The sequence below is a fragment of the Monodelphis domestica genome, chromosome 1 (genome assembly GCF_027887165.1).
Source record: "Monodelphis domestica isolate mMonDom1 chromosome 1, mMonDom1.pri, whole genome shotgun sequence".
Classification (NCBI taxonomy): domain Eukaryota; kingdom Metazoa; phylum Chordata; class Mammalia; order Didelphimorphia; family Didelphidae; genus Monodelphis; species Monodelphis domestica.
The window spans coordinates 424,016,206-424,044,179 of record NC_077227.1 but is presented as its reverse complement, the minus strand read 5'-3'; the positions used below and the strand labels follow the sequence as shown (position 1 = coordinate 424,044,179).

The 27,974-nt window shown below is 36.1% G+C and overlaps 2 protein-coding genes across 9 annotated transcripts in view; both read right to left on the bottom strand.

The window, feature by feature from the left end:
- Window positions 1-27,974, bottom strand: part of RABGAP1 (RAB GTPase activating protein 1) — a 226,560-nt gene that overhangs the window by 72,299 nt on the left and 126,287 nt on the right. The window lies entirely within an intron of this gene.
- The window catches only part of GPR21 (G protein-coupled receptor 21), a 29,196-nt gene extending 1,222 nt beyond the window's left edge, over window positions 1-27,974 (bottom strand). Inside the window, exons 1-2 of one of the 2 annotated variants that reach the window (XM_007474619.3) lie at window positions 24,377-27,974; window positions 1-23,940 (exon numbers count right to left, since the gene is read on the bottom strand). The exon at window positions 1-23,940 is cut by the window's left edge and continues 1,222 nt beyond it. In XM_007474619.3, coding sequence (XP_007474681.1) covers window positions 22,500-23,549 — 1,050 coding nt within the window. In that variant the 5' untranslated portion in view covers window positions 23,550-23,940; window positions 24,377-27,974 and the 3' untranslated portion in view covers window positions 1-22,499. The other variant, XM_056812114.1, reaches the window with a different exon arrangement.

Below are 27,974 nucleotides of genomic sequence, written 5' to 3'. Positions count from 1 at the left end.
TATATATATGCATTCAATATGGTTATGTAATAATAAAAAGAAAATCAAATCATGCTGAACCCTAAGATGGTTTTCCTTCTTTGCTCTATAAAATAGAGATATATCTTACCATAGATGCTTTTAGAGTTTATATTTTAAAAACTCACAAATAAGGTGAAATAAAAACAAAACATTAAAACAAAGAAAAAAACAGAATCAGATTTATAAAAGTATGCTTATTAGGCAGTGAATGAACTTCTGAACTGAAACATTCTTTTAAGAGAGAGGCAACAAACATAAGTGGACAGAGTACTAGACTACAGTCAAAAGATCTGAGTTCTGTGCCAGTTCTTCTTACTCCCTGTGTGACCTTGTATAAATCACTACACTTCTCTGTGCTTCAGTTTTCTCATCTAAAACTTCAGGGCTTTCTTTTAAAGTTACTTATTGATTTGATGTAGTAACATTCTATTCTGAAGTCCCCTGCAGTTGTACTATTACTCTGGCTGGGTCCTTTTTGGTTACATTCTTAAGTTTTTCCCAACTCTAACATTCCACATTCTATTATGTTCTATGAAAAGATCTATTTCCATTTTATTTTTCAGTGGTTTGCTCTACTTCAATGAACAGTGTTATATAAATACAATAAACAATATATATATACATACATATAGATATATATATATATATATGTAGCTCCTTGTCCATAAAGAGCTTGAAATTAGTTTCTATACCCAGTTATAGTTTGTAAAGTATTGACAATTTCATGACATTTCTGTGAAGTTCAGGATTACGTAGGACAAGATGGTTGCTTATGTACCTTCTGATACCTGATATTGTGAGTTAGGCAATATAAATGCTATGATCCTAGTTGAAGAAAACTGAGGCTAAATGAGGTTAACTGAGCTGCTCAATGCCATAAGACAGATGGCAGAGCTGAAATTCAACACTGAATCTTCTCACTATAAGTCATATCAAGAACTTAGACACCGAATTTGATTTAGATTAAATATATTTATACATTTTTAAAAGGGTAGATAGGTGGTATAGTGAATAGAAAATGCCTGACTAAGATTTAGGAAAGCATGAATTGCTATAATTTTTAAAATAAACATTTTAAATTCATACCTTATCTCTTAGAATCAATATTATGTAAGAAAAGCGCTGAAGCCAAGATTAGAAAGGAAACAACAAACTGGAGGGGGGGGGGGATTTATTCCTGTGATATAGGTCTCATTTTTCAACTAAGTAAAGAATTAAATAAAATTTCTAAGAATACAAGTCATTCCCCAATTTACAAATGGTCAAAGATACGAATAGGCAGTTTTCAGATAAAGAAAATGATAAATGTTGGAGGGGATGTGGCAAAATTGGGACACTAGTGCATCATCGGTGGAGCTATAAAAGTATGCATACCTTTTGCTACAGTAATATCATTATTAGCTCTGTATCCTAAGGAGATAAAAAAAAAAGAGGGAAAGAGTTACTTGTACAAAAATACTTATAGCTGCTCTTTTTGTGGTGGCAAAGAATTGGAAATTAAGGGGATGTCCATCAATTGGGGAATGGCTAAACAAATTGTGGTATATCAAGGTGATGAAATACTATTGTGCTGTAAGGAATGATGAACAGGATGATTTCAGAAAAAGACAGAAAGACCTATGTGAACTGATGCAGAGTGAAATAAGCAGAATCAGAAAAACATTGTACACAGTAACAACAACATTGTGGAATGATCATCTGTGATAGACTTAGCTCTTATTGGCAATGCAATGATCCAGGAAAATTATGTGAGATTTTTGACGAAAAATGCTATCCCATCTTCAGAGAAAGAATTACTGGAGTCAGACAGAATGCAGATGAAAGCACGTGATTTTTCAATTGTTTATTTGGATTTATGTTTTGGGTTTTGGTTTTATAAGATTACTCTTACAAAAATGAACAATATGGAAATAGGTTTTACATGATAATACATATATAAACCAGATTAAATTGCTTGCCAACACTGGGAAGGGTAAGGGAAGGGAGAGAGGGAGATAAGGTCAATCATATAACTTAGGAAAACTTATATGGAAATTTGTTATAACATGTAATTTGAAATAAAAATATTTTTTTTTTAAAAAGGAGAATCAATACTGTGTATTGGCTCAAAGGCAAAAGAGGGGTAACGACTAGGCAATGAGGATTAAGTGACTTATTCAAGTCACACAGCTAAGTAGTATTTGAGATTTGAACTCAGGACCTCCCATCTTTAGGCTTGGTTGTCATTTACTGAGCCACCTAGCTGTCCCCAAACCTGAATTATTTTAAACTGAGTTCTTAAACCTTTGTGTCAGAATCACAGAATCTCAGACTTGGAAAAAAACCTAAACAAGAATCCCTCCAACAAGTAAAATATGGCTTTGTGCATTCCATATGTAGGATTTCCTGAGAATATCTGGGTCTTTGATTTGAATGGTATATGTCATTCCATGATAAAATTCCATACAGCCATTATATAGTGAGGAAAAACTCTTTTGCTCTACCCTCGGTTATCTTCTTTCACCAAGTCTTCCATTCCTCTGTTACTGTTATATCAACAAAGTCAAAGTTCTCTAAATCCACACAGGTCCTGGTAAAGGCTCAGTGAGTGTTGGATGCTCACTGGCACCACTGACTTCTTATTTTTTAAACTAAATTTTATTTTTTTCAATCAACAAAAATTTGCCCCCCCCATTAAGAATAAAACAAAACTCCTGTTAGAAACATATATAGCCAAGCAAAAGAATCTCCAAATTGACCATGTCCAAACCCCCCACCCCTACCCCATTTCCTATAAGACAAGATTCTTCACTGTTAGATTTTTTTTTTTTGGCCTTCTGGAACATTGCATTCCAAGCTCTCTACTCTTTTACTGTGGTGGCTGGCAAATCACAGGTAATCCTGACTATGGCTCCTAAGTACTTAAAAGTCTTCCTAGTTGTTTGTAGCATTTTTTCTTTGACCTGGAAGCTATGAATTTTAGTTATAATGTTTCTGGGAGTTTTCATTTGGGGTTTTCTTTCAAGAGGTGACTGATGGATTATTCCTTTTTCTAATTTTCCTTCTGGTTATAAGAGATTCGGGTAGTTTTGTGATTTCTTGAAATAGGAGGTTGAGGTGCCTTTTCTTGATCATTGCTTTTGTGTAGTCCAGTAATTCTTTAATTCACAAAAAAATCCCAGGAAAAATAAAGTTAAAAAAAAAGTCTGTATTCAGAGTTCATCAGTAAGGTAGAGAGCATTTTTCATCATGGGTCATTTGGAATTATCTTGGATTACTGTCTTGGTAAGAGCAGTTAAATCTTTCACAGTTGACTATTGTTCCAATATTGCTGTTCCTGTATACAATGTTCTCCTAGTCTTCTAAGGTTTTTCTGAAACCATCCTGCTTGTCATTTCATATAACACAATAGTATCCCATCATCATCATACTTGTTCAGTCATTCCCTAATTGTGGAACATCCTCATAATTTCCAATTCTTTGCCACGACAAAAAGAGCTACTATAAATATTTTTGTACCAAAAGGTCCTTTCCCCCTTTCTTTGATGTCTTTGGGATACAGAACTAGTAAAGCACTGTTGGGTCTTAAGGGCATGTATGAACAGTTTTATAGTTCTTTGGACATAGTTCCAAATTGTTCTCCAGAATATCTCTCCTGTCTAATTTTCAGGTCAGTTGTTTTTGTTGCAAGTTATTTTTTTGAAAGTCTTCTGATTTGGTTTTAATATTTATTATTGTCACCTGGGGTCATTAGATTCTCTTTGGTCCATATTAATTTTCAGGGAGTTTATTGGACAAAGTTATGTGCTTCTTGTGCTGAATTGATAATTCCCTCTCCAATTCTTTTATTCAATAGTTTTCATTTCTTTTTCAAACTTTTTATTCCAGTACTCTCATATTTGTAAAAAAATTTTAAACTATTAAAAAAATTCTTGCTTTAGCTCTTCTGGGAATTCCAATAGAATTTGTGCCCATGCTTTTTTTTTTCCCCTGAGGCTTTGCTTGGAAATGTTTTGGGTTATTCTCTTCAGAGTTTGTGTCTTGAGCATCTCTATCACCATGAAAGCTTTTTATGGTGAGATTCTTTTTCTGTTTGCTTATTCTCCTAGCCCATTTCCTTACTTTGGACTTTATGTTAGGACCTGGATCTGTGCTCTTTGGAGGGAATGTCTAGACTAATCTTGAAATTGCTGTATTGAGTACTGTGTTATTCCAAGACTACAGGATTGGTTCGGACCTGATAGGTTTTAGCCCCTCCAAAGTGGTCTAATTCAGGACAAAGTTAGAACTCTACTTCCCTGGTCCAAGCTCTGTAAGTTATGCAAGTAAGGTATGAGGCTGTCACCTCGCCAGTTCTGGTCAGAGCCTGCAAGTCCAGCATTCTAACCTCTGGGGACAGGGAGGCTTAAGGAGGATTTTCCTTCATATATTCTAATATTCCGTTTTTAATTCTGTTACAAGGCATCACTTTTTATATAGTGGTAACCATTTAGATCATGTTCAATGCAGATACTGACTACAGACAAAATTGTATAGTAGAGAGCAATGGGCTGCAGGGCTACTTTGGATATTCACTAGCCAGGGAAACATGACCAAGTTACTTCTTCTTTAAGACTCAGTTTCCTCACCTACAGTGCTTGCCTCAAGAAACCTGTCCTGTGAGATTAGCACTTTGTTAACCTGAGAGTGCATAAGCAAGGGAGATTAGTTAAAGGGCCTGAAACAAAATAGGTGACCATCAACTGGCAAATAGCCCAAAATACAATGAAAGTAATGGGTCAAACCTATTAATAGATAAAGAACATGAGGAATTGAGAGAGAGATGTATGAACAGAAGCAAAGTACAAGCGGAAACAAAATAAAAATGTATGCAGTGACAAGATAGATGAATCCATCAAAAAAGAGGAATCAGAATGCTGCATAAATGAAAAAACCAGTGATGGTCTTCTTAGAGAAGGGATGATGAAACATGCTGCCTTCCCTGCCCTCAGGAGAGAACAGGAGACTACAAAGGAAGAACTGGAAAGTGATCATTGTTGTAGATGAATGGATGTATATGCGTATACATACATACATATATATATATATATATATAGATAGATATAGATATAGATATAGATGTTATTACAAGGAAGGATTCAATCATGAGGGGAAGAAAAAATGTTCCTCTTTGACAGAAGATGATATAAAGACAAAAGGCATCAATATCATATTTTTTTTAATGGTAGCTATTACCATCATTGCTTAGAGAACAGCATGGTATAGTGGAAACAGAGCAAAATTTTGAGACACACCCTGAACCTGAATCTTGTCTTTGTTTCTTGTTATCTTGGGGACTTAAAGCAATTTACTTAATTTCCCCCCCCCAGGCTCGGTTTCCTCATCTGTAAAAGAAGGTTTGTTTCATCCCTAGACCTAAGATACTCTACCAAATCAACAAAAATTGATTAAGTACATACTATGTGTCAGGTGCCACACTAGTTGCCAGAGAAAAAAAAGGCAAAAATGAAAAAACCCATTGTGAGAAAGTATTATATACTCCATTTTAGCCCAATAGGAATCAAAGCAAGAAAAGGAAATCAGGCAAACAACATTGTGAAATCAAACCAAAAAAGCTTACTCCTTTCTAGTCCTTCATATTTGTGAAGTTTTTCCTTCATAAACACCACCATTTGGCAGGGAGGTTAAGTTACTTCTGTATGTTCATATGGCAGGTAAGTAGCAAATATCAAAACCCAGGTTTTCTGACTAACATCTAGTGCTCCTTCCACTATGCCACATTGTTTCATATTCTACTTGATATGACTATTCTTCAGTGACTAATATTTCAACATTATTTCTTTCTGTGTTATAAAATTACAAATGGATTTCTGGAGCATTGTGTTCTTTTCAATGAAAAAACAAAACCACCAAGATTTTTTGTTTTCTCTCCACCCAAAAAATACCAAACTGACCAGAAACAGCAAAAAGCTATAAAGGACCCCCCAAGCTATGTACCAAAACTGGAGCCTGGCATTTTATTTTCAATCCAAAAAGAACCTCAACAACCATAAATATGCACTGCATGTTCCTGAAATATGCCTATTACTTCTTAGCCTTATGAGTGTTTTTAAAACTATGTTAAGGATTTCTATTTACACAAGCAGTATTACATATGCTGAACTGAGAAAATAAAGCACATGTTAACAATTTAGATTGATATCTTCAGAAATGACAGTCATTTATTGAAAAAAAAGTGTGCCCTGATATCTATAATAATTTCTATCCAAATATGGCATTATAGGGCTAGGCTAAAATTAGACACAAGCCCCTTGTGATATGCAGACCTCTAGTTAGCTATGTTCATTTCCTTTTAGGGCTCAAGTTTCCCACAGGAAAATTATTCAGTGTTTGGCAAAACTGTCCCACATCATGTATAGATAAGGCATAAATACTAACTTCACTGTCAACTTTTTCCTGTCTTTGCCACTTCTGATTCCTCTTTTCTGAAGAAATCTGTTCCAGGAGGCCCACCCAGGGGTCAGGAAGTGTTTCTGTAAGAGAAGCTCCCTGAGGTAGAAGTGGCCAAAGTGGCATTCTCATAAGAATGAAATTTAAGAACCAAGTGAAGAGGAACAGGAACATAAACTATGTTCCCTACAATATTTTAGAGTAGTAGGGATATTAATGAATTACTTCTATGGGCATTAAATGCCTTAGCTCTTCTGTTTAGGTTACAAAATGAAGTTTCTCAACTGATATCTACGTTCAATACCTTTTTGTGGTATAAAGGTGACCTTGTGTTCTCAACTATGCCAAGTTGAAATGACTATGATGACAGAAGGGTATTAACTATATTGCCTCTCATCCAAAGATCATCCTTGACTCCTAGAGGGGGTCAAGAGGTTCATTATCAGATGTTTTATTTCTTGTATCTCACAGCAATTCATCAAGAACTGCCTACTTGAATATGGAAGAAGTGAGATCTGTATTGGTTGAAGAAGTCCCTGGGCTGAAGAAATCAAGTATCTCTTCTTTAATAATGAGAACACTAAGTGGAGTTATAGGTAAAATGTCCTTGAATACATGTAGAAATTATATAACTCATAACTCTTGTAGCAGATTTATCAAGAAAAATTTACTTAAGACTAAAAAGTTAGGCCAACTCATTAATATTTATAATACAGACAAACTCATCATCCTTTATAAGGGGTTAATCGTTTTTGTGACCTGGCCCTTTCTGGCAGTCTGGTAAAGTCTATGGAGCACTACTCAGAATAACTAATGATATAAAAGATGACCTTAAAAGAAGAATGGAAAGACAGAAGAAGAGTAATACATTAGGGGGCTTGGGGAAGGAAAAGGAAAGTATGGGGAAATAATTTAACATAATTTGGGTATACAAATAGATATCTCTACAAACAAGGAGGAGGGGATGTGGGGGAGCAGCTAACTTTACTGTCATCTGAACTGGACAAAGGTGGGAATATACACACAGACACACACAGAATTGAATACAAAAACAAATCTCATTCAAGAGGGAAAGAAGCTCAAAGACCTAACTATATAAACTCTGTTGGAAGTTACCTTAGAGATCATTTAGTTTGACCTGTATCTGAGCAGAATACCTTCTATACCACCTTAGCTGGCATCTTGTTTTAGCTTGAAGACTTCCACTGATGGGACATCCCCGTCAAGTCCCCACCTCCAAAGGCTTTCCTTCTAATTTTTATCAGCTCTTAGTATTTCTTGATATTGAGTCATTTTACTACTGCATATTTCTTATATTTATTTGCCAATGGCCTTTCTTAAAAGTGGGCAATGAAAAGTAAATACAATATTCCAGATGTAATCTGTCCAGACTAGAGGACAGAGAAGCAATCATCTTATTAATTTGAGACCCTATGCTTCTGGTGATTTAAGATCATAATAAATTTTCTGAATGCTATGTCAATTTATTGACTCATATTGAGTATGTAGTCCACTCAGATCTTTTTCACATAAACTAGTAAAAAGAAGGAACTTACCATTGATACAAATTCTAGTCAACTTCTGAAACTATTGATTACTCCCTCCCTTCTACTCTTTCCTTGCTCTACCCTAGTTATCTTCTATGTATGGCTGTTCTGATATCAATTACCTTTGCTGGATTATCTATGCCTTGCTTTCTGGTAGGTAGCCCATAAGGCTGTCTGGGGTCTTCCCTTCTTTCTCTATACCTTTTCTTATTGATTTCATTCCATTCCATAGGTTCAATGATCTCTGTGCAGATAATTTCTATATCTATACATTTAGTCTCGATTTCCCCCCTGAGTTCTAGTCTCATATAACCAACCATCTACCTCTCCCCCTGGATATTCCAAAGGCATTTCAAAATCGGTAAATCCAAAACTGAACTTCTATCATTTGTCCTAAACTTTCTTATTTATGCCAAAGGTATTATCATCTTTTTAGTTGTCAAAGTCTGAAACATCAAAATCATATTCAACTCTTCATTTACTCCCATCCCCAAACCAATCAGATGCCAATCATGGCTGCATAACATTTCCTCTGCCACTTTCTGTCTTTTCATATACCATAAATGACCCAAGTCTGGGACTTTATTACCTTCTGCCTAAAACACTACAAGTCTCCAACTTTTAGTTTCTTCTCTTTTACTCATTTGCCTTACACATAAGCAGTTAATAAAAAAGCTGATTGAGCTGAACAGAATTTTGTAGATAACTGTATAAATCTGGCTTATTTACTAGAATGACTAGTATAAGGCAAGAACTGTTGTTATTAAAGTGACCTAAGCAGGAATCTAGTCTTGCACATCCACCTCATGAGAAAAGAAATAAAAAGAGGGCAAGAAAGCCTTATTTAATCCCTTAATCTGTTTGTAGTAATGAAAACTGTAGATCACAAATATTCTTCTTGATGAGATTTTAACATCCCAAGCAATGAGGGCTTTCCTGGAGGAAATATCACAAATAAATCTAAGACTGTTTTAAAAGTTTTCCACAAAGTTTTCTCAGAGTTGAAATTCAGAGACAAAGAATTTCTCCTACAACATCCCTAATAAGTTGTTATTTAATCTTGACTTTAAGACCTCTAGTAGAGGGTGGAGTGGTGTGCAGAAACCTTTGTTAATTCTGAGACAGCTCATTCTACTTTTGCACAACTCTAATTGGCAGGAAGTTTTTCTTTATATGGAACTGTATAACTTGCAACTATTTCTTCTAGTTCTATGCTCTGGAGCCAAACAGAAAAATCTAATCTCTTTTCCACATGCCCATGACCAGTCTCCCCACCATTTTCCAAAGTCTTTTCCAGGCTAATAATAATCCCCGTTTCTTTCCAACTGATTCTTCTATGTCAACATCTTAACTCTTGTCACCATCCTGGCCACTGTTCCTTTAGATGCTCTCCAGCTTGTCAATGTCTCTCCTAAAATATGGTGTCTAAAACTGACGATAACATGACATATGACCAGGGCACTCACCATCTCAGTCCTAGATATTATGCTTCTTTTAGAGTAGTTTCGGATTGCCCTGGATTTCTGGCCACTCTGTCACATTTCAAGTGATCTGCTACTTAGTCATGCATTTCTTCTTGTACTTGTGAAACTTATTTCTCCACTATTTTAAAGCTACATTTATATAAACATATACCCTTGCTGGGGATGGAATATAGCATGGGGTGGTAATGAATAAGGTAGTGGGTTGTGGACTATAAAAAACCCTTCAATTTTAAGATTCTATAATATTTTACATATAGTTTTTACTTTGCAAAGCTGTTTAAAAGCTATTTTATTTGAAAACCGAACTTCCCTTGAGTAGTTTGGTAGCTATTTTAACCTTGCTCCACTTAGTACTAACATCTAGGAATCACATGCACATTTTTTCCCCCAGCATAGTCATGTTCCATTTATGTGGGAATAGAAACCGAATCTGTGATTGTTTGGTACAGAGAACTCTCTTAGTGCTAGCTGGCACTTTCTCTGAAATGTAAGCATCTCAGTCAGTTTCCTAGAGGTTAAGTGACTTGTCCAGAGTCCCACAACCACATGCATTAAAAGTGGGATTTTGGATTTCCAGAATCAGAGAGTAGTTCTTCTTGCTGTATCCTGCATTGTCACATTCACATTACACAACTTATTTCAGTTGTTCCAAAAAAGACGGCTGCTATTAAAATTGTGATGTATATGGTTCTTTAAATTTCTTTTTTTTTTTGCCTTTCTGAGATATACTCTGTATGAAGTCATTTTCTTTGCATAATTCTAAACTGCTTTCCAGAATTGTAAGATCAATTCACACTAATAACAACTGCTTTAATGTGATGATCTGAAAATCAAACTGTTACCGTAGCCAAAATTTAATCTTTCTGGTTGAATTCTGAATACTTTGGAAGGAATTGGGATATACAATGCCCTTTGTATTAACAAAGTTTGTCAATTTACATTTTTATTTTTAATGCTATGTTTTGTGACAGGAATGCCCTGAGAATTTTTAAGTGGGCATCATAATTGAAAAGTCCAGAAGAAGTGAATGTGAAGTGTCTTTCTTTTGACTATTTTGGCTAATTTTTCTTTTTAATGTTTTGTTCACATCTATACTATCCTAACTGTTGTGAATTTCAAAACTACTCAACCCTATTCAGACCATTCTTTAGAAGATAGGATTTAGCTATTTTCTGATCAATAACAATAGAGATACTTGGAATAACAGAATCAGGTCTTAAGGAAACTACAATTTCCACCCTACTCAGGGTAACAAGATTAGGAAGGGCTGTAGCAAAACTCAAGATTTAATTATTTGAGAACATGGCCTTCAACAGACATTTGCAAAAAGGATAGACCTCTGGGCGGTCCTAGGTCAAGCTAGAGCCACCACTGGCACATGTGAGAGAGAGGAAGTGAGGGAGAGGACAGCTCAGGGGTTCTCAGGACTTCCTGTAAGGAGGAAGAGAGGTGGTTAGAGCCTGGTGCTTGGAGTGGAGGAGCCTGCAGACTGTTTCTCCATTTTGGTCACATGAGTGATAGGGACTGATTTCTTTCTTTGCCTCGGCTATGCAGGGCCTTGGGCCTTTGGCTCAGCCTAAGCAGAGTGGGTATTTAAGCCCTATTTCCTTCTCTCCCTTTTCCCTCTCTCTCCATCTCCCTCTAATACTTTTCTTCCTCCTGTTTGTAATTACACCACCATAAAAAGGTTGACAGCTGACTTGAGTTTTCATTTAGGAATTACATAGCTGAATTCCTTGGCGACCTTAAATTAATATATATCAGTCTTTTAAAGTGATTTCCATATCACACTGTGAGGATTATATTTGTTCATCTTTGTTCTTCTGTCCAGAGGGGGAGAACTAGGAATATGGGAGGAATGGAAAGACGATAATTTTTGGTTCAATATTAAGGGGGGAAATCCCAATATTTACACTCATCTTTAAGTGATAATAGCTACTTTTGGATAAATTAAGTTTCCAATTACTAGAGGTCTTCATGTAGAAGTTATATGTTAAGAGTGTTCTGTTCCAATAGACTAGATTGTCTCTCAAGTCCCTACCAATTCTGAATTTCTTTGATTTTAATATAAAATCGAGTGGGAGAAGGGCAGCTTGGCATTTTCATTTTTATTTCTGTAGAGAGCAGCATGGCATAAAATCTTTATCCTCCCCCGTCTCAAGTCTGGAGTGTGGGAAAATAAGACTAGTGGAAAGTTTTTACTCAGTCACTAACAGTTAATCAACTATGATTTGAACTAAGGAATGAATTATTTTAAATGCCAACTCTATTCTAAAATTAAACCTAATTCTATCACTTTCCTCATATATATCTACCTTTTATTCTTCATTTAATTAAGGCTAACTCGTTTATTCTTTTTTTTTCCGGTTTATGTTTTTCATGCTATGGGATCAGCTGGTAATGTGATTCAGTTGTAGGCAAGAAAGCAATTAAGGTTCATTCTTCATCCCCGAGTTCAGTGATTCTTAGTACAAATAGGATCCAAATTCGATGTCTCTAAAACTGAATTTCTCTCCCTAAGATTCTACTATTAATTTCTGTTAATGATACCACCACTGTTCTGGTCCTTTAGGCTGAAAAGAGCCTCTCAGTATCTTCAGTTACTAATTACTGCCAAATCTTTGAAATTTTCTGTGCTTGAAAAAAAACTGAAGTGGTAGAATAGACCTTACAATGCAAAATGCTATAAATTAGAATATGAAAATGGAAAGGATTTTGTGAATTTTCTAGACTAATTCTTATCTCTACCATTAAAAAAACAAAAACAAAACAGGTAGCTGCAACTCAGAGAAAATAGGAGTGTTAAAGGCCACAACAGCAAGCTAGTATCAGAGGAGGCTACAGAACCATTACCTCTTTACTTTTTTCTATTATACTATGCTATTTCTTTTTATGTTTATTCCCAAGACCCTAGTTCTGTACCCAAATATTCCAGGTTTAGAATGTAGCAAAAACTTCCCAACTTGACTACTTCCATTTTTTTGCCTGTTCTGATCCATTCTGGCTACCATCACCAGAACAACACACTAATTCATATTCTTTGCTGAAAAACTTCATATACAAAGTTAAGTCCAGATTTCCATATGGTAGTTGAGGCTTTTCCATCTTGTATTTGTTAACTGATTCTCAAACCTTCCCTTAACATTACCTATTTCATCTGCTTATATTTCACACAATTATTTCTCATTGCTCTCTGTGTGTGTTTGTGTCCACTCTTGCATAACTTCTACCCAGTATCTTCTTACCTAATTTTCTTTGCAGAGAAGTAGCCAAGTCATTAACTTTGGGAGCCAGGGGCCTGCCTCAGTTTCATAGGATCATAGTATTATAGATTTAGAGCTGGAAGAGATCTTAGAAGCCATTCAATGCCCCTTCCCCACCCCCATCCCTACATAACAAACTCTAGTTTGTCTTAGGTAGTTAGAATCAAACATAAACTCCTCTCTTTAGAGCCCTACAAAAACTTCTACTCAAGTCTCATTGGACAGCATTTCTCTTCCTACTATCTGCAACCCTGTCAAACTGGAATTGAGGGACTGATTGCTAATATCTTTCTCTCAAGGAATTTATTTTAAAAAATGCTTTGCAAAAAATGTAAAGCTATTGTATAGAATTTTCTTATCATTGTTTCTGGAAGGCTTGGAGACAACAATGAGGCAGCAGGCTCATGATTAAAATACAAATCAAAAGGTCTAAAAAGATCTCTTTTTTTGAGGATTTTCATACCTGTGTTCCCTTAGCTTCTTTCTGAGCCTGTGGACAGCCTTAATAGCCTGGTAATGGAGCTAAGAAAAGGCAATTTTTTCCCTTCCCATTAAGGAAGCAATAGCAGCATGACATCTTTGTTTAATGCTCATAAATTGTGATGATGGACTTGTTAGCAATAATGTCATTCAGATATGATCATGCTTCCCTCCCTCTCCTACCCTCTTTGTCTTCTCATCCAAGCATTTCTATTTAGGACCACAGAGTAGTGTCAGAAGGGACATTAAGCAACCTTTCATTTTACAGAAGAGGAGAGTGAGGTTCAGAGAAGGATGTCCTAACTTTGTCCAAGATTACACAAACAGTAAGTATACGAGCAGAGATTCAAACCCAGTTTCAATCAGGGCCTCACTGCTATTAGACAATCCTACCACACCTTCCTCTTCAACTTACTATCCCACTCTCCATAGCAGCTTTTTAGAACCATTTCACTCCTCAAACTTCCATAGCTCCCTTCCCCCAACTCTTTCAGCTGAGAACCTTGCCTCTTGAATTTTAGAGAAAAAAGTTGAGGCCATTCCCTGTGAACTCCCTCTTCCTGATGACTCAAATGCCTTCTGCCATTATTTCCTTCAATGTTCTCCCTCATAATGAAATAGCCTTATTCTTTGCCAAGACCAAGTCCTTTATTTCTTTAAGCAATCTCATTCCATCCCATCTTCTCCAACAATTTGCCCCTTCTGTCATTTCCATTCTTTTATGCATTTTCAATTTCTCTATTACTACTGGCTCATTTTCCACTGACTATAAACATACCCATATCTCCTTAGTCCTGAAAAAAAGGTTTGCTTGATCCCTCCATCCGGTTATCTATTATTATTATTATATTATATATTATTATATATTGTTAACTATATATCTTCTGCCCTTTGTAGCTAAACTCCTCAAAAAGACCATCAAAATAGGTGCCTCCACTCTCTCCTCTCATTCTCTTATTATACCCTTATAATCTGGCTTCTGGCCTTATTAATTCCACTGAACCTGCTCTCTCCAAAGTTACAAATGATCTTAGTAGTCAATTCAACAACCTTTTTTCAGTCCTCATTCTCCTTAACCTCTCTCTCTGCAATCTTTGACACTGTTGGTCACTTCCTGATACTCTCTTCTCTCTGGGTTTATGTGACACCACTCTCTCCTGGTTCACCTCGAACATATCTGATTGTTCTTTTCCTGTCTCCTTTACTAGATCCTCTTTTAGATGACACCCTCTAATCATAGGTGTCCCCCAAGGTTCTGTCTGGGCCCTAATTTCTTCGCCCTCTATACTATTTCACAAGGTGATATCATCAGCTCTCAAAAATTTAATTACCATCTTTATGTTGCTATTTCTTAAATCTACCTACTGTGATCCAGAATTCTTTCTGCTGACCTCCAATCTTACATTTCCAACTGTCTTTCAGACATCTCACACTAGATGTACAGTAGAAATATTAATATGTCCAAAATAAAACTTATTTTCCTCTTAAACATCCCCTCATCCTCCACCTTCCTTATTAACATTGAGGACAACACCATCTTCCCAATTCCGCAGGTTCACTTCTTAAGAGTTTTTTTGGATTCCTCACTCTCTTACCAAAAGCCATACTAAAACTACTTCCAAGGTCTGTTGATTTTGCCAGGGCAACATATCTTGAAAACACACTCTTCTCTTCTCTGATACTGTCACCATGCTAGTATGTGCTCTCATTGTTTTGCCCCAGGATTATTACAATAGTCTACTGGTGGGTCTGCCTGCCTCAAGTTTCTCCCCATCCCAATTGATCTTCCATTCAACCTCTAAAGTGATTTTCCTAAAGTGCAAATCTGGCCATAGTATACTCCTGCTCAATAAACTAAAGTGGCTTCTTATTGCCTCTAAGAGCAATTACAAAATACTTTGTTGACATTCAAAGCCCTTCATAACCTAGCTTCCTCCTACCTTTTTAGACTTCTTATACCTTACTCCCCACCACATACTCTTTGATCCTGTAACACTAGCTTTCAGGCTGTTCAAAGTCTCTTAATTCTGGATATCTTGCTATCCCCAAACATGAAATAAAGAATCCTCCTCCTCCTCCTTCAGTACCCAACTACTGACCTCCCTGGCTTACTTTAAGTATTAACTAAAATCCCCATCTTTTACTGGAAGCCTTCCCCAACTTCTCTTAATTTTAGCGCCTCCCTTCTGCTAATTATCTTCTATTTATCCTTTATGGAACTTTTTTGGTAAATATTTTCATGCCTCCCTCATTAGTTTGTAAGCTCTTTGAGCTCAGGGACTGTCTTTTATCTTTTTCTATATCCCTAGCATTTACTGTAGTGGCTGGCACATAGTAGTTGCTTAATAAATGTTTATTGATTTACATATTTAAAATTCTTTACTTTCTATTATACTACATCATCTCTTATATTGAAGACCAAACTAAAGATGACCTAGAAGATTCCTTGTGTATCACTGGGCAATCCCTAAAGAATCCATGCCATTCTTGAACTAGAGAAGTCACTTGTGCACCCCTAAGCAAGATCTGAAAATTGTGCCCTTCTGTGTACTTAAAAATTCTTGTTGCTTAGGTGTTATTCTCAGCTGGCAGATTCAAACCTTTACTGTAATATTCTTGGAGTATACAGATCTCCACTTCTCTAAGATAAAGCACTCATGTGTTGTTCAGCATGAAACTGTCCAGAAAAAAGGAATATTTGAAAGCTCTCATATTATCCCACCCCCACCCCACCCCCTCCACATTTTCTTAACCATGTTGTGTCCTGGTTAGCTATGGTCTCTGCTTGCCTCGCTTCTAGTAGTGTCCTATCCCCACTAGCAATATGATAGCTGCAGCTACCCTGAAGAAAAGTGAGTGATGGGAGAAAAAATGTGGCCCATACAGAAAGAAGCAAATATAAATGTTATTTTCAAATGAAAGAAGAAATTTATTGACCTTTCCTACCTTTCTCAGCTTGCTAAATAGGGGTGGTAAAGGGAAGCAATCTAACAATGGGTTCTGAAAATGAGATTTTCATGTCCTAGAGTCACAATATTATTTTAAAGATGATTGTTCCAAACCCATAATTTTATACACAAGGAAACTGAAGTTAGGAGAAATTAACTTGCCCAACACTAGGTAGGCAGTAATGACAGAACTGGGATTTGAACCTGGATCTTCTGAATCTGAATCCAGTGTTCTTTCCATTATATTATGCTATCTCTAGTTACTCTATGCTAAGGCAGGAATATTGACCTACCTCTTATCTAACTGTGTAGAAAAGCAAAGTGAAGTGTTTACAAATCTGATGTCAGTTTTACTTTTCTACTTAGAGATTTTCTGTGACTTCCTACCAATTAAAATCTAAATTACAGATTCTGGCATTCAAGGTTATAATCTTGTTCCAACTTGCCTATTTAGTGTTATATAACAGTAGGCCCTTATATCTGCTTAAGTTTATCCACAGTAGACCACTCTCCACTCTACTCTTTTCTTTCATTTCTCTGTCTTTACTTTTCATCTGGAATCTATGGCTACCTCCATTTTGTTTCAGTTCTTCCCACCCCTTCCAGGACAAACAAGGAAAGGAGCCTTTTGTGATTCTTAAGTTCAAACTATTCTATTCCTCTTACATTTCAAATAGCAATTAACCTGTACCTTTCCTCTATACTTACTGCACTCCTATGCATTATATATGCCTTTTCCTTCCTTGAGAGCAGTCATTTTGTAGTCTCTACTTTATATACCTTGTATTGTACAAATGGCCTTGGGTAAAGTAAGCATTTAAATTTTTTGTATCTTGGAGTAAGTTGATCTAAATATAGGGAGTAATTATTTTTGTTTTTAAAAGCATAATTAATTTTTCTCTTTATGTTATCTGAAATCATAAAATGTGCAAAAATCCCCTTAGATGATAATGATTCAGATAAAGATTTTCAAAATTCTAAATTAAGAAAGGTTTCTTACTAGAGTTATCTTCAAGTTCTCTTAAATCTTTGGATATAGCAATGCATCTCTATTTCAAAGTTAATTTGTAATTTTTAGAATGAAAACACAGTCACATAAACTAAAAATTCTCTTCCCTAGTCGATCTATATTGCCTTTTTTTTTTAATGAGGAATGGGGAGAATTATCTAAAGAGAAAGCCAAAAATCTTTTGCCTAATCTGAAAGGTAGGAAGCATTCTCTTAACAAGGATTAACTTTGCTAATTCCAACCTTACATGAGGTCCTCATTTTTCAACTTCAAAGCCAGAGAACACACTTCTAATTTCAGAGCCACATTTCTAATGTGAAAATTCAAGCTTTGGTGCTAGTAATTTAATGAATATTACTCAAATCAACTATTTTTACATATGCTCGGCAAAAAAACCTAGAGAAACATTTTTCACAGATGGGGTTTTGAATCATAGTCAATAATTTCATTAAAAATGCTCTCAAATGTCCATTCTTTTTAATATGGTTGATGACCCTTCTCAGGAAAGCAATTTAGCGGAACATATGACCTTTACTAATCACTGTCATCTGCCACTGCTATCAAAGAATTAAGGCTGAACTTTAATAATACCATTAGAAATAACTGCTAGAAATAATTTTTAAATATGAAAATCAAAATAACCTTATTTCCAAATGCGCTATGGAAGAATTTGCTGTTATGTCAGTGTTGCCAAATCACCAAAAACAGAGAACGCTTCTTCTGAGATCTAGCAGCAACATACTATAAAAAGTTAAATGAGGTGTACAGTCAGAATGTAAGGTAATTGTGTCTAAATATATATAAGTATATTCATTCAGAACTAGGCAGTTTGGTATTTGAGATGCACATTACCAAACTGACATCAAATAAAGACACTTTAAAAAATAGAAAAGAAAGAATACCCCAAAAGATAAGACTTCTCACAAGCAAGGAAGACTGTCTTCCTCAAAGAAAAGGAATAAGTGGCATATGATAAATATTGTAATTGCAGAAGTGGAAGGAATTTTAGACATCCATGGATATAGGTGGCACTGACTGCATGAAACATTAACAAATAAATTCTTTAAAATTCTTCATTTGGCTCAATTTCCTCTTTCTAACTGATAGTTTTACATAAAAAATACCTCTGACAGAATACGAATTTGGCACTATAAGAAACATCTGTTGTTAATGTATTAACTGAAAGAAACTTATAAAAGCAACAGCTTCTTATTGGTCATTAAGAGGACAGCAGCTTATTCAGACATTACTAGGAACTTAATGTTTATAAACACATTCCTCCACAGTATCTTTTTTATCCATCTCCCACTGCTAATACAGATCCTCTTGCCATCTGTCTGGAGTACTGCAGTAGCTTCCTAATAGCTTTTCCTATCCACAGTCTCCCTTAACAATCCACTCTTCTCATTAAAAGCTAGATATTATTTTCCTTAACCATCTAGTGCTATGTCTCCTTTACTCAAACTATTCAAACCCTCAAATTGGTTAATCTGACATTCAAGGGCCTTCACAGTTCATCCTTATTTCATCCTACTCCTCTCTATATTATTCATGCTCTATTCAAAATGATTAGAGCCATTCTTTCTCTGTGTCTTTGCTTATATGTTATTCCAAATTCCAGAAAGGCTTTATTCTCCCCTTTCTCAAGCCCATTTGTTGAATTCCCATCTATCCATTAAAGTCCAACTCAAGTGTTACCCACTGGTCTCATAAAGCCTTTTATTTCCTTCCATCAATAATGACCTTTTGTGGGGCAGCATGGTGGTTCAGTGGATTGAGAGCCATTCTTAGAGACAGGAGGTCCTGGGTTCAAACCTGACCTTAGACACTTCTTAGCTGTGTGACCCTGGGCATCTTACTTAACCCCCATTGCCTAGCCCTTACTGCTCTTCTGCCTTGGAACCAATACACAGTATTCATTCTAAAACAGAAGGTAAGAGTTTAAAAAAAATAATGACCTTTCTCAATCTTACACATCATAAAGATGTTTGTTTTTAAACTTCACTCATCTACTCATTATGAACTATTTTGCATTATTCTTACCAGTGTGGTGTGTGTATATATATATGTATATGTGTGTATGTATATATATATATATATATATAATCCAAAACATTGGATTTAGAATAAGAAGATTCAAGACTTGGGGTCCAAGTCCTGCCATTTCCCACCAACATGATCATGGGCAAGCCATTTTTTATGTCTAGGCCTTAGTTTCCTCATCTATAAAAAAGAGGGGAATGGACAAGTGTTCTTTATAGGCCCTTCTGGCTACTGAACCTATTGGCATATCATATGCCTTTATTTAACTGAAAGCTTTGCAAGGGAAGGGACTTTGCAAATTATCTAAACTTGGTCTCTCTTAGTTTTATAAGTACAGTGTCCTTTACATATTAAGGGCTTAATAATAAATGTTTGTTCAATTAAATGGAATTTAATCTTCGCATAAGAATCATTTCTGGCAGAAAAGAGTTACAGGTCTTGAGAATTATAAACATTAAATCAACCTATCATCTGTTCTGAAATCTATTTGCAAAAAATTGGCTATTTCAAGACTCCAAAATTTACTAATGTAAATTTCACATATTATACACAAATATGAATAAATTGCATTTATGACACATGGGCAAAGGATAGTGGTTGTTCAACCTCTGGGGCTTTTACCTCTTAATAATGAAGAGTGATAATGGTACAATATAATAACACTGTTTTAGATGGTAAGAAAAGGTGGTGGTAGGTTCTACTTAGTGATGATGTCATATGGTTATTTTCAATACAACATATGATTTCAGGACAAGTTTTGAATTACAAAGAAGCTCAAAATCAGATTAAGAATAAATAGCAAGCAAGCTAGCATGGAGAACAAAGAATGGAAGTGTTTGGGTTTTGATAAATACTCCATCTAAGAATCAACTTTGTGTAATAGCATAGCACAGACTGTATATTAGAACACGTGTGTGTGTGTGTGTGTGTGTGTGTGTGTGTGTGTGTGTGTGTGTGTGTGTAAAGTTAAAGCCACAAAAAAGTCCTATAAACATAAATATGCTATTCTTCCAGAGGCTCTAAGGGTACTGATATAAAATTTTGAAAGCTTGTTTACATAATTTAAAAGTATACCACTGTCCTTTCTTAAGAGCTATAAAATGACTCGGATGTCTATTGTATTCTCCTTGTTTTCGTTTTTCATGACATTGAACATAATACAGGTAGAGGGCACTATGATACTAGAAGAATCATAAGACTTAAAGTCAGAAGAACTAAGTTTGTGTCCTAGATCTGACACATACTGGCTTTCTGATTGTAAGTGGCTATGGGCAGGCCACTTTATGTTTCTGAGCTTCAGTTGTCTCATCTGTAAAATTGGAATAATATTCATATTACTGATCTTTCACAGGATGGTTTTGAGGAAAATACTTCAATAGTAAAGCATTTCAAAAGTGATTTCACAGAAAAATACTATAGAGTTGCTGTTATTATTATTCATACTATGTCTACTCAAATGGAAGATATTAGACTACTTCTATGAAGACTTCCCCTGAAAAAATAAAATAAGTATTGCAAAGCACTTAACTCTTAGGGAATGTTTAGCCTCTGATGTGTGTCTATTCCTCTATTAAAAGCCTTTTCTGATGCTGAAATGAAGTGTGGAGATGGTCCTGAGTTTTCAAAGAGTATATCAGCAGAGCAAAAGCTCTAGGAAGCCCTACTAAGAATGAGGTTGATGACAGACTGTGTCTGCTGCCTAAGAAACCAGCACAGCTAACTGCAAAAGGACTAATAAACAGAAGGCTGGTCACAATAAATCTAAATGTTTTCAACTAGGGTAACTCATGAAAACTAAAAAGTAAAGGAGTTGCTGTAAATGAAGGAAGTACCCTTTATGATGAAACCATGAATACATTAAATACCATATTCATAAAATAACTATGTTTAAAAAAACAAACCATCAGACCTTCATCCTCTAGAAGAGTATGTCTGTAGAATTAAATAGTTTCTGTTAATATTCACTCTGGTTAAAAGGACAGTTTTTAAAGGAATAAGGACCCCCTCAAAAGATTTCTCCTCAGTAAGCAAGTAGAAAAGCAAGACAGCCCTTGCTTAGTTCCAATTCCTCATTTTTCCTGAAATGAAGATTCCTTAAAATCATATTCTCAAAATGGACATTAATGGTATTATTTAACTAGCAACAGACTAGAGGCATTTCCAAAAATGAACTGGCTGCTGTTGTAGTGGAATCAACTGATTCCATCTAATCATGCCTTTAAAAAAAGCCTCAAATAAATGCTTTCAGTTCATTTTAACTCTATAATCTTAGAAAATATCTTCTTTCTCTCAGTCTTTTGTCCTTTCCCCTGAAGTGTCAGTAGATAAGGTCTTAAACATCTCTGGATAAAATGAGCAGAATAAATATGATTTCTGATAAGATTTTAACAACACATTTGTTCAACTTGTCAATACGAGCAAAACTGCAGGCACAATTATTATCTCATGAAAGGTAATTATTTCTTAGCTTATTAAAATACATTTTATTGTAACAGAAAAATCTGGCTGAATTAAAACATTCACAGTGTGGGTGCACATGCACACACACACATGCATGCACACACACACACACACACACACGCCAAACCCTGTAAATTAAATCACATCCCAGCACAATGGTTCTTTACAGAGTTGTGAAGCAGGGCACAGCACTGAGGCTAGCTCAGTTTTCTATCAACCTCATGATTTGATTACATGATTATTGCATGGCTCATTGCAAATTTTTAAAGTTAATGTTCAAAGGTTCACATTATTCAGCCTGTGGAGAGCTCTTATTCAGGGGAAAGAGAAATCATAAAATATGCCACTCTCCCACCCTGGCCCAACTGACAGTGTTGAAACTTGCAGTAAAGTTATATTCTGGCAAACATTAGGATTCACCGTCACAGTCAGGCATTCCCTGGCCATAGACATCATTTACACACCTAACACAAATAGGTGGTAAATACAATAAAGCTGCACAAAATGAAGAATCTTCTTTGATGATGAAGCTAACAGATGCAGTCATGCCAGCTGCAGAAAGATGCATAATTTGTTTGAGAACCAAAATAATTTCATTGACATTTCAGAAATTGTATTCAATTTTTTTGTTCCTTGTTTTAATTCTTATGGCCCTAAAACAACTGCTCAGATAAATCTTCTTCCAAACACGGATGGTTTTTCTTTTTAATTTTGATTTTATTCACTTGATATTATTTTTGTTCCAAATTTCCTAATTGACTAAAAAATACTTGGAAAGAAAAACACCCAGGAACACAGACATGCTGAAAGCCATTTCAGACATGGCATCCATTAGAGGGTCCTTTGCTTTTAGAAGGATAAGGGTCCTTGGCTGTTTTTGGCCTTACGCAGGAGGCACACACAGCCCCAGAGAGCCTCTTCAGCCCCTTTTGGAAAACGCTATTGGAGAGACTGTAAATGACACAGTTGCAGAAGCTGTTACTAATGGCAAGCCAGGTTGTCAAGAAGGATGCGGTGCGGTTGCTGAAACCAGCTGAGCTCTCTAGCAAGAAGTAAATGATGTATGGCAGCCAGAGGATATAGAAGACACTGGTGATGCGGAACAGGACCATGGCATAGCGCTTATCTGGGTAGGATTGTACCTCCCCAGCTTCTCCACTCTGGCTACTGAAACGTGCCCGCCTTTCACTAATTTCCTTGGTGTGTTGCTGGCAAATGCGGAAAATGTTGAAGTAGGTAAAGCACACAATGAAAGCTGCAGGGGCATAGAGCATCATCACAATGAAGAAGGTGAAATAAGGGTCAGTGGACCAGTATTCTGCACACCACTGAAACACATCTCCATGATATCCAGGTTTACCCCAGTGGAAGAAGGAAGGCAGGAAAACCAGGGCAGAATAGAGGCAAATCACCAAAATACAAATTCGGAGTCTCCAGGGTGTGACTAATGTATTATAGGTCAAAGGTTTGGTGATTGCTATGTACCTATCAATACTGATGCAGGCCAGAGAAGCCATAGACACACTCTTCAGCACTGACACCACATAGCCAAAGATTTGACAGGTTAAAGATTCCTCCAATGGAAGGGGATAATGGAGTAGTGATAAGGAAGGGACCAGGCAGCTCACTCCAACCAAGAGGTCAGCATATGCCATTGTCTGGATAAAATAACTTGTAGTATGGTGGTTTAATAAAGGTGCACAATGAAAAACAAAAATCACAATGATATTGCCTGAAATGATCAGCACAGTTAAAAAAACAATGATCATTACTTCCAAGAGGCAAAAATTTATAGTCTCCAAATAGTTAACTGCCAGAAGGCAAAAGGGGTAGCTGCTCTGATTACCCTCCAAGGTGGAGTTCATCTTGAGGGCTGCAACAGTGTCTTCACTTCATGCTTCGGCTTCTCGGGGGCATAGCTGCTGTCACTGTCATGGGCTGAGTGGGGGCTGACACCAGAGGAGCCTTGATCCACTTACTCCGGGTGCTGCCCTCCTTGTGCGTTTCTTGCAGTGCAATTCCCTTTTAAATGTGACTGCTCTATACCTTCCTTGTGGCATCCAAAGCCCACAGCAGTTGTGTGGCCAGTCCTGGTAATGGCCATAGTGGCAACTTCACTGTGTACATAGCACCAGGGATGAGGCCAACCTCAGAGATACTTTCTTCAAGTCAAGTGAGGGTAGGGGAAAGGGGCAGAAGAGAAGGGAGGAAGGCTAGAGGCTTCAGCAGGAGTTGTAATGTGTCTCCTCTGAGCAGCTGATAGAAGAAAAGGAGAGAGCATTTTACGTTTCAAGACTAATATGCTGGTATAAACACAGTAAACCCCTTATCAAATATTACTATCTAGGATACACTCTCTTAAACCCTTTGTAACACCCCATAAAATCAACCTTTAATGCTGCAGAAAAGACAGCAGCAAAGCCATAAGACTGACATACAATAGAAAAAATCTAAATGAAGTAGAATACAAATAAATCTACCTCCATTTGTCTTTAATCTTTTTGGGGGGGAAGAAAAGGAATCTGATTAAGTTAATTATTATACTTGGGGTTTTAAAAATATTTTACGTCATTTATAAGAATGAAACAACATAGTTTAGTCAATTTCTACTTTAGTTCTAAAACATTTTTTTGTCCTACTCAAAAAATTCCTGACAGAATGCACTTGACTAGCTTAGTTTTCAAAGCATTACCTGCAATTTCCATATGTTTCGATCCAAACAAAAGCCACAACACATCCTCAGTCAGCAAGCCCTGCAAAGCTGGAATGTGCTTCAGTCTCCTTTACTGCAGAACTGAGACACCAAGAAGGGGAATACTGAGGGGGAGGGGCAACGGGGGTGGGGGGAGAGGGTTGGAAGAGGAAGGAGGGTAAGAGGAAGGAGAGGAAAACGCAGGCGCATATATCCTGGCATCCTTCAGTGCATTTTAATGCACCAGCTGAGAGGTGTTTCTTGCTTTCCAGACAGAATGGGGGGCGGGAGTGGGGAAAGGGAGTTGACAAGAAGGAAACTGTAGCCTAAAGAGCAGCTTTTGAAGCTATGGTTTCAGCCTATTCGGAAAGGATTCCTACAAAGAAAGGCCTTTGGAATTCTCTCCTTTCTCCAGATATATCAAAGCAGAGCAACATTGAGATTGTGAGAAGGTCCTTATCATGACATTGTCTTCAGAATCAGACCAAAAAACACTGCCAAAAGAAGCAGTATTGAAGAAAGGAAATTCCTGCTCACTTACTGCATTTTCCCAGGGAAAATAAAAAGCAACATGTCAAAAATGAAAAGCATTTTAGCAGTGCATGGCAACCAAAAGACCACAATTTAAGCAGCGCGAGTTCTGAGGCCAAAAATTCAACACAATGTTGCTTATTCATTTTCACTTAGTATTAACTAATAAATGTTAAGAGAGGGTCAAAATAATTTGTGAGTCAACAGCAAAAAAGAAAAAAAACACAAATTTTTTTTGGCAGCGGTATAACAAAACACTTTACCTCTTCTGAAAAAATGAGGACTACAAATTCACTAAGAAAGAACCACTAAGTACTCAGACTTGAACTTAGATATATTGAAGAAAATGGCAATGTTATACACAATATCAATGCTTTCAAGCTTCCTTCATTTTGCTAAAAGTCTTACTCTAGCAAATAGGGACCTCACAAAGTAGGGAAATGAATGCACCCATATCTATCTCCAATCTGGTTGGAGAATTAGAGGAAGTTTCAGAAGGCAACTGTTCTATTTTACTTTTGCTTTTGAGTAAGATGAACAAAATGAAATTGGTAATGATAAAAATAAATGATTATCACTTTTAGGTCAGAAATGCCAATTTTTGGTAGTTTATACTTTTCTGAATTCTTATCCCATTAAATTTGGGTCTATGCAAAATTGTTAGAGAAGGAAGCAAATAAGAGCAGTTTCTGAATATGTCAACATGTCTGTAGGCTTAGCTGACGCTATACATGTAACATGTCTCAATTATGATTTTTCATTTGCTTCCCTCATTCTATTTATCTTCTGTTAGTGTTTGTTTTTGAAATATGAAAAGCTACCATTTACTTTGTGATTAAACTCATTTGGGAAACGACATTTGTCTAATCAGGAAAGAAGCCCCCAAGTTCATTTAAGTTTCATAATTTTATGGTTACACCAAAAATTCCAACTAAGAGGGAGCCAGTGACATGGAAACGACTAGTCTAGTTTTCTATTCAATATATGATTCCTTTCTTCATCCCCATTAACTGGCTCCCTTCATCTGACTAAATGAATGTGATTAACATAGTGTGCTTAAAACATAGCAATCTAGACAAAGCTTACTTTGCTCAGTATTCTGTTTAGAAGATGATTTAAGTGAATTAATTAACAGATTTAATATAAGTAAACAAGCATTTCAAATTCACAAATTTATTAAAGATCTACACTGTATAATGGAGGACTTGTGTTTAGCATTGATGAGTATGCAGTCTGTAACAGAAAATGAATGGAAATACCTCAGAGCTTGACATCAAAGAAACCTGGATGTATTTTGGCTGCACCACTTATTAGAGTGTAAAAATGGGTAAGTCAGCTTAAATTCTCACAGCCTTAATTTCCTTATCTATAATATAAAACAGAGATGATGATATTCATATTACATGTTTTAAAGTTGTAAGAACAATGTGGTATAAATTTTAAAGAACTATGGGAATCAGTCAGACTATATTATGTTATCATATTAATATTTAAATAATAATTAAAATAACAATAGCCAACACTTGTACAGTGCCTACTATGTGACAGGTATTCTGTTAACTAAATGCTTTACAAGTATTATCCCATTTGATCCTCACAATAACCCTGGGAGATAGTTACTGTTACTACCCCATTTATAGTTGAGGGAAACTACATGTCCTATTTTTTAAGGTAATTACAGCACATTGGGGAGCCTGTACACATATACAAATAGAAACATGATAAGTATACAGAAAACTCTGATGAGGAATTGATCATTTCTTTCTTTCTTTTTTTAAACCCTTACCTTCCATCTTGGAGTCAATACTGTGTATTGGCTCCAAGGCAGAAGAGTGGTAAGGGCTAGGCAATGGGAGTCAAGCGACTTGCACAGGGTCACACAACTGGGAAGTGTCTGAGGCCAGATTTGAACCTAGGACCTCCCGGCTCTGGGCCTGACTCTCAATCCACTGGGCTACCCAGCTGCCCCCATGGAATCTATCATTTCTGATGGGGAAATGAAGCCACTTGAGATTGGTACTGGTAGATGAATAGGATTATTAAAAGGTACAGAATGGGTGCATGTATTTGTGAACTTTGGGTGTGATAAGGATAGTAAAGATTCATAAATCTTTTCCATGAGATATGCCTACAGATTTAATCAGAGAAGCACACACAGAACTGAAAGGAACTCAGACATCATCTAGTTCAACCCCATAAATTTACAATTGGGGGAAATGAGGCCTGTGGATATCAAGTTAACTTTACCAAGGTCACACAAGGACTGGCAGAAGTGGATTTTGAATACAGGTTCTCTGGCCTCAAATCAATACTTTCCACTGTACCATAGGGCATCCATATAATATTTCCCAGCAGAACTTTTAATACTGAATAACACAGCAAAAAATGAAAGTGTCCAGAAAATGATGTGGATGTAATATTAGGATCAGCTATCTGTATTCAATCAGACTACTAACTAATTTAAAAAAGGTAAAAATCAATATCAGATTAGAATAATGCAGATGAGAAGGTAGCTCATTTGCTTGTGTTGCTGGAAAATGAAAAAAAAAGGAAAAGAAAATTCAAACAAATAAACATATAGGCCTCAATTATTACCATTTCCTGAAAAAAGTTTAACTGGCAAAATAGCTGCCTCTCAATGAGATGCTCAAGAATGAAACTACTTCTGCCAGAAAATCCTTAATCTCCTTGTTAAGAGAATTAGAAGCCAAATCTAAAACAAGACAATTTATTTATAAAACAAATTCATTTGGAAAGCATTATGGAGTTGAAGTCAAAAAGTTACACAGTGATATAACTTTATAAGATAGGTAAAAATATTATGTGACTACAAATACCTCAAATTTCAAATGTCTCAATTCAAGTTTATTATTATTTCTCTGAAATCTGCTGCTCCTTGTGACTTTACAATTTCTGTTGGCAGCCTCAGGTTCAAAACTCATAACCAACGTCCTACATTTCTGAATACTAGGTTCCTGATAGTTCTTTCTGACTTTACTTACTCTTTGCTCCATATTATCAAGACAGAAACCAGTAATGGTGGATTTTTTAGAGATGAGAATGCCAT